This window comes from Anarrhichthys ocellatus, unplaced genomic scaffold, assembly GCF_004355925.1.
Source record: "Anarrhichthys ocellatus isolate YVR2014 unplaced genomic scaffold, GSC_Weel_1.0 scaffold21, whole genome shotgun sequence".
NCBI lineage: Eukaryota > Metazoa > Chordata > Actinopteri > Perciformes > Anarhichadidae > Anarrhichthys > Anarrhichthys ocellatus.
The window spans coordinates 6,445,809-6,453,392 of record NW_022280051.1 but is presented as its reverse complement, the minus strand read 5'-3'; the positions used below and the strand labels follow the sequence as shown (position 1 = coordinate 6,453,392).

Genomic DNA, 7,584 nt, shown 5'->3' with positions numbered 1-7,584 from the left:
ACACACACACACACACACACACACACACACACACACACACACACACAGAGAGAAAGAGAGGCGACATCCATCACTGTTTAAGCGCACACTCACAGAGACAGCCATTTATTTATGCTAAGCTGCTGCTAAACTAGCTTCACACAAAGGCCTGACGCCACCAATCAGCATTTAGTGGCGCGTGGGCGGCTCATGCCTCAGCCAATCGAACTGCAAGCAGAAGAAGAATCAGCATTACAGACCAAACTGTTATTAATTCAATGATCGGGAATCTAAATAAACTCTGTGTGTCTATAGCAGCTGCTCCTGTGCTGGTAGTCTTTGTGCTAAACGCTGCGACAAACATCCAGAGACGGATCTCAAGCTTCTTATCGGACTCTTGGTAAGAACAAGTGATCAGTATTTGTTTTTCCAAGATGAGTTTATCACAACTTTACCAGTAATATGGATATTGTCCTTGCCAAAATAATTGCTGAGATTTAGAATCATTGAAACATTGCAAAATAATAAATTAGACAAGTTAAGACACACATCGGCCACATCTACCTTTTCTGAAGGTTTTGAGTTATTATTCGTTGTATTAACTTCCCCAAAGGATACAAAGAAAATCACAAACTTGTCGTTTTAATTCCCTCTCCGCGTCTCTCAAAACATAAATAAATAAACAAGATGTACAGAAAACTTTACTATTTACTGTTTCTCTCCACTGTAGTGGAGTAAACAGTAGAATATTTACCTCTGAGAAGTAGAAGTACAAAGATGCATAAAATGGAAATACTCAAGTAAAATAACGCAAAATTGTACTCAAGTACAGTACTTTGAGTGTAAGTCACCAAAACTGTAGAAAGTGAGGGAACTCTCTCTAAACTACAATGAGGACGACAAAATCCTACGTTGTGTTTTCCAAATGATGTTTATTTTCTGCCACAGAGACAGATGCAGCAGAAGTAAGAGCGTCTTCTGCTGTCAGGGTGAATATTAACGGATCTGTAGTTCTGTTTCTCTTTCTGTACAGATGGAAAACCTCCTGCTGAGCTCCTAACTCATGAACACACACACACACACGAGAACAGAGGATGACACTGCAGTCGTCTCTAGCTGTTGCTCATTCAACATGACAGAGGACAGATGGCTGAGAGAGACACAGATACAGAAAGAGGAAAGAGAGACGAGGGTAGATTGAGTTATGGGGATGGTGTCGGAGTAGATTTTGGTTACAGTGCTCAAGAAGCTTGGGGCTGAAAACATGACGATGAGAAACGACACACTTCACTGACTCTCTCTCTGGCTGATCGCTCGTTCATCACAGAGCTTCCATCTGGCTCAGGTTGTTTTGAATTTATTCTCCTCGGTGGTCTACTCTGAATGCAGCAGCACGGATTGGTCATCTCACAGAGCCAGATGTGATCCATGCGCTCTGGGACGGCCTTGCTTAAGAGGGAAGTTCTGGTATCTGTCAACTTGTCAACCTATTTATCTTCGTGGCTCGCTTTCAATCGAGGGTGTGTTCGTGCTTGAGAAGTGCAGGGCTGGAGGAAAGAATGCAACTACATGATTTGTGTCTTTAATAAAATGACGAGCACACTTAACCCTTTGTGACCAAATATCTCCAGGAACTACAGAACCAGGAGTCAGAAACTAAACTAGGAACTAAATGTTCATCTTTACGACTCGTGTATTGCCTCACTGACAAAATCTGTAAGAACTTTTAGGATTAGGCAAATGAGACGGATGACGGATTAGACGACAATGCTGTTTGAAGTTCACTTCTCATGACTTTCTTTGTATTTACTGTTGCATAACTCTGATGCTTGACTGGATGAGATGAGAGCATGAAAACTCTAGTAGACGATCTGCTGGGCTTTTGAGGATTATTTATTTCTGCTTCAGAATGTGACGGTCACAATACAATCTGTGAATAAAGTTTAATTTCCATACTTCACTCGCTCCATACTCACGCTCTGAGTACGCTCTGCTATTTTGCTTGTTTGTTAAACTAGTTGGAAAGCTGACAACATGACTTTTTAACATCAATAAACATCTCTCCCCGTCATCCTATGATTATTACACCCAGTGCTTCCTTATGTCCTGAATGAAGCAGCACACAAGTTGTACTTTATCAGCCCTACAAACTCGTTGCTAGTTCCTCCCTTTGAAACCCAGTGAAAGCTTAGAAGTCCTAAAAAGATTGTTGGTCCTGGAAATACTGGAGGAAGGTTCCAGGGAAACAGCCCATCGGTGTAGTTTCTCATCAGCCTTCACTCAACAATAAAAAAGACTTTCAATCAAACTAAAAGAAACAAGCATTTGCTTGAGTTTGTATTTTCCAATTCTATACTCTGACGATGGTGAATAAATAAATAGTCATAATGAACAAAATGATGAGAATAACAAATACCTTGGCCGTGGCAGCACTGGCTGATTTGCTGAACATGCACATCTATTAATTGGAAGAAAAAAGGTGAAACTCCGCGTTGAAAGACTTCAGGAAAACCTTCTGCTGCTGGGCAACAGTGTTAATCCTTGAGCCACGGAGCTGCACTTATCTGCTGGCTGTGGATGGTGGAGGGATCTCCCGCTGGCACAGCTCCGTCTCATCGCTATTGTGTGTGAATGTTAATGTGTACAACAACGCAAAGGTCTTAGCTGAAGTCACATACAGGGTATAAACCTCTGTATTCAGAGCTGACTCTGTCATATCAGCACCTCCTCTATTCTGTTGGCGGAACAGATGATGACAAGTCTCAAATATATCTGTCCATTCGAAACACTGAGCCCATCAAAGCAGACATATCTGAGGGAGGCAGACACATCAGCAGCCCCATTCAACAGAGAGACGCTGCTTATTGCGAGGCAATTACAAGCAAAGAGAAACGGAGAGAAACAATGGATCAGCCTGGCTGCACTCTCCCTCTGTGTGTCCAGATATCTTACGGGTTGAGTGACAGATGAGCCTCTCAGAAAGAAGACGAGAAACAAATCATTTGTACACCACTTTCTTCTGTTCCCCTGTGAGTCAGCCTTTGAAGAGGGGATTGTAAACCAGACTGAAACTATACATTTGTTTTCTTGCTCGAAAGATGACTGACCTGGCCAGGTTGAAGGCATCGTCGATAAGTCCGGCTCTGTTTCCAACGGAGATGATCTGAGAAAGAGTGAGACGGACAGAGAGGGAAGAAGAGAGCCGAGATTTAATCAGACAATAAGATTGCCATTAGAGAGAGACAGAAAGTCAGAAAGACAGACACATACTTGAGGGTTGTTGTGGAGCTGTTGAATCAGCAGTTTCCAGTTCTGGAGGTCATAGTTCACGCGGAAGTATCCCGTTTGGTTGATGTTGCCCAACAACCAGGTGGTGTCGTCCATCCGTCCAATCCTGTGGGTTTCTGAGAGGAAATAGAAACATGAGTCAATCAGTTAATCAACAACTTTCTCCCTCAAACAAGCAGCACTGGTTCAACCCAGAAGCCAGGATGTTAGTCGCAGGTCATGCTATATGCTGACGACACCACGCTGTTGGGTTCCTTGCAGCGTTTTAAAAGGTTGCAGGAAATTGTGTCATTACTTTCTTCATGTGATGTATATTCTGATGAACCTGGAAGTTCAGGTTGAAAAGACAAACATTGAGGGATCAGTGTAAACCAACGGGCTATCACCTTCTGTGTGTGGAGAAAGACAATTTGATTGGATTGTTCTGAATTTGTGATGACTTAATCGGTTATACTTGCAAGTAGGTGAAGTTGTGCCAGAACCCACACTGTGTCAACAGCTGTTATTCCTCAGAAACAGAACCAGCTTTATTCCTCAGAACCAGAACTAGAACCAGCTTTATTCTTCAGAAACGGAACCAGAACCAGTTTTGTTCTCCAAAAACTACAGCAGAACCAGTTTTATTTCACAAGAACAGAGGGAGAAGAACTATCTTTGTTCTTCAAAATCTGAAGCAGAACAAGTTTTATTTTCCAAATACAGAACCGTAGAGACTTAACCCTCCAAAGACTGAAGCAGAACCCTCTTTATCTCAACAGAAAGAAGCTGAATAAATTTTAATCACAATATAAAGAACCAGAACTGATCCAGAGAGACTTTTCTTCTCCAAAACAGAAGCAGAGCAAGTTGCATTCCTCAAAAAGCTTGTTTGTTCCTCCAAAGAATCGATCCAGAGAGTTTATAAAATGAGCAGAATCATCTTTATTCTCTGAAAACAAAGCAGAACTAGCTTTGTTTGTTTTCAAATACAAACATGGAATTTAAAGTATAATGAAATATTCTGCCTCCAAAAACACAACTTTCATCTATTAGTATAAAATCTTTATTCTCAATAAACCAAACCATAATGATCATCGTTTAGTCATTAACTACAAATGAGCGATCTGGGAACAATGATATAATTAATGTGTGATCATGTGTTTGCTCTGTTAGAATAACAAATGAGTCTGAAGATAACAGCTCGTTGTCTCGAGGTAACAAGATAATTGAGTCATGATGGTGAAATGAACTTTCACGGAGATATCAGACATCAGAGCAGTTACACTGCAGTGTTCTCTGGTTCGTACCTGTCTTGTTGTTGATCCAGATGAGGCTCTCTGCACAAACACTGGATGCATTCCCCACAGCCACCGTCAGAGGAATCTGCCACTGTAAACTACAGAGAGGGAGAGTGATGTCAGTAATGGTTGCTGGAATTGGATTTGGTTTTATTGCCTCAGTTATCAGAGAGAGAGACATTAGAGAGAGAGTGAGTGAGCGTCGGTGGTGATAACTCAACATCAGTCAGCTGGAAATGGGGCGAGCGACACCGACTGTGTTACAGAGAGACGAGAGAGAGAGAGGGGAATTGAAAGTGTAATAGCTGCAGCAGTCGGCGAGCATCAGTCAGGTGTTAGCAGCTGCAGGTTATTGTCTTCTTCAGAGAGCGAGAGGTTAAATGTGCTGTCCAGAGAAACCCGCCGGTCACTCTGCTGATCTCCACGTCTTCAGATCACAACGATACATAAATTGCTCCTTTACTGCGTGAGTGAATTCCCCCATTAGACTCATGAACCCTTTTAAAAACCAATCGAGCATCACGGAATCGCATCACGGCCGAGTTTAAACAAGGCTGCTTCTCTTTGTTCCCGAGACGCTGACATTAGGAGATAAGTGGTTGTTGAGTTGTGGCGCGATAGACAGGACGACGTGGGAGTAATCGCTTAAGTAAGAAGTATGTTCTGGTGTCGTCGTCTCGGATCTTATTTAGTCCAAATGTTGAATGTTTTGAGAACCAGAGGAGCCGCAGAATCATGTGATCATTTCATTTTGAGGCGTAAATAAGTAAAAAGGCTTTTCTTTCAGTCTTCATGTTGAGTTTGAATCTGCATAAATACAGAGTTTTTATAAACTCACTCCATGTGAAAATACATCACTGACGTATAAGATATAATGCGTTATTATAGATGTAACATTAAAATGCTGGTTACACATAATGCAGCATTCATATTAGTCAAATAATATATTAACAATTGAACTGTGAGGGATGACAGTGTTGCCTGCGTACTTGTTTTTTATTTACCTTTAGCCAAGGAGGTTTTGTTTTCGGTTGGGTATTGATGAGTACGGAGCATGGGCCAAGAGAGAACCCGTAGAACGTTGGAGAGGATCCGGATCACGGGGCGGATACATAAACTGTTTATCAGATTTTTTCCACCACAATTGGTGCGTATATGGAGGTTTTTTTAAACGTGTGAAAACACAGTAAAGATGAACTCCTTTCACATTGCCAGAAGATGACGAAGCCTTTCCGATTTATTTTTCGTTGAATACTTCCGTTACTTCTTCCGTCTCCCTTCAAACTTGGTGCCAACTAATTTGGAGCTGCTCGGATGAAAACGTGGTTGAGATGAACAAGAGAGCGCGTGTGTGTGTGTGTGTGCGTGTGTGTGGTATAGTCTGGGTCGGAGAAAGTCTCATTCACCAATCTCATAACAGCCAGGTGTTGCCGCAGGCAATAGTGGATCAATACTGCTGCCTAGCAACTAGATATTTATCTGATATTTATATCAACATGTTGGACAGGAGTGGAAGCCAATCCCACACACACAGACACACAGACACACGCGCACACACACACGCACACACACACATGCACACACAATGTGTGTATCAATATTTGATCGACGTGAACGCTGTTTATTTTTCTAACAGTGTGAGTGTGTCAATGGTTTATTCATCACAGGCAGAAACCAGCTGAAAACACACACACACACACACACACACACACACACACACACACACACAGGAGGTTGAACAGGTAAAAAGCAATACAGTAATGCAATTGAGGTATTATCATTATTTATATAATTATTATCTAATTATTTTATGGTCAGGTTTTCCAGAAGAGAAATCTGAATAGTTGAATGAAACCAGGTTCATCATGTCGTTGACATGTTTTTAGTGGTATCTCTTTTTCTTTCTCCATAAAATAAGAAAATATTGTCAACATCCATAAAAAATCCATTTGACCATATTTACAGTAGTAAAATGTATAAATCAGAGTTTGAATGATATATGAACAGTAGTGGAGTGAATGTACTAAGTTACCTTTGTCCCCAGAGGACATATGAGAGGGACAATTAAAAATGAAGTCTCCACCGTCTGTGTCCCCAGAGGACAGCCGGCCTCGTGTCTGTGCAGACATGGAAAGTAATATTTGTACTTCAGACGGCCAACAAGAGAAAATGGAAAGTTTTTCCATTTCTTAAGAAATTAAAGTCACATTTGTCTTATCATTTTATCTAGTTGTATTTGTTCCGTTGTGTTAACGTCACACTGCTTTTTCCTTCTTATTCTGCATTTGATTCTTTCCGTCCATCACTTTGTGTCTGCTTTAAAGAGCTACAGCAGGATATAAATACACGTACACCTGCGTTTCTGCAGACTCATGAATAATGTATGTACGTCTGTCTCTTTTTAAAGCTCATTAAATCAAACACAAAGCCGCTCCTCATCCTCCAATCACGTCTCTGTCTACCTGTCTGGTGACAAGGCTTGTTTTCTCTTTAGCCACAATCCCAGAGACGAGTCGTGACGTGTTTACATCCTGCTCGACACACTTTCAGTATCATTAGCTCGACCTTATCGTTAGCTGTCCTCTGCTTTCTCCTTGTCACTGTTCTTTTTTTCTGTCAGCTCACTTCTTTTAAAAGCATTTATTTGCCTCGCTGCGTCGCTTTCTTTGATGCTGAGAAAATAAAAAAGACGCAGATTTGAGACGGCTCCCTTAACCCGCCGGGGAACTGGAAGAAGAGAAGAATGTTAAATGGTTGACATAAGATAAACTAAATGTCACCTCAACACTTTAAGTAACAAATCAAAGTGAGAGAAAGTTGGAAAACTACATTTTCTTTAAGGGACAGATGGTCAGTTGTCTGGCAATTAGTGAGGTGATCAACTGTCAGTTATTAGTTTGTTAAGCTTCATGTATTCAGGAAGTGAACAAGACTTGGATGTTAGAGAATAATACACGAGTCAAACAAACAGGACTTTCATCAAGGAGACACCTGTTCAGGTCCCCTGTGAAACAAAGTCAACCTGAAGTACACGTGTTGA

The 7,584-nt window shown here is 41.3% G+C and overlaps 1 protein-coding gene across 1 annotated transcript in view; it reads right to left on the bottom strand.

Moving 5' to 3' along the window:
* Positions 1 to 7,584, bottom strand: part of LOC116389839 (thyrotropin-releasing hormone-degrading ectoenzyme) — a 48,183-nt gene that overhangs the window by 17,235 nt on the left and 23,364 nt on the right. The window contains exons 6-8 of the mRNA XM_031858837.1: positions 4,554 to 4,642; positions 3,250 to 3,383; positions 3,087 to 3,142 (exon numbers count right to left, since the gene is read on the bottom strand). Coding sequence (XP_031714697.1) covers positions 3,087 to 3,142; positions 3,250 to 3,383; positions 4,554 to 4,642 — 279 coding nt within the window. The remainder of the gene's footprint in view (positions 1 to 3,086; positions 3,143 to 3,249; positions 3,384 to 4,553; positions 4,643 to 7,584) is intronic.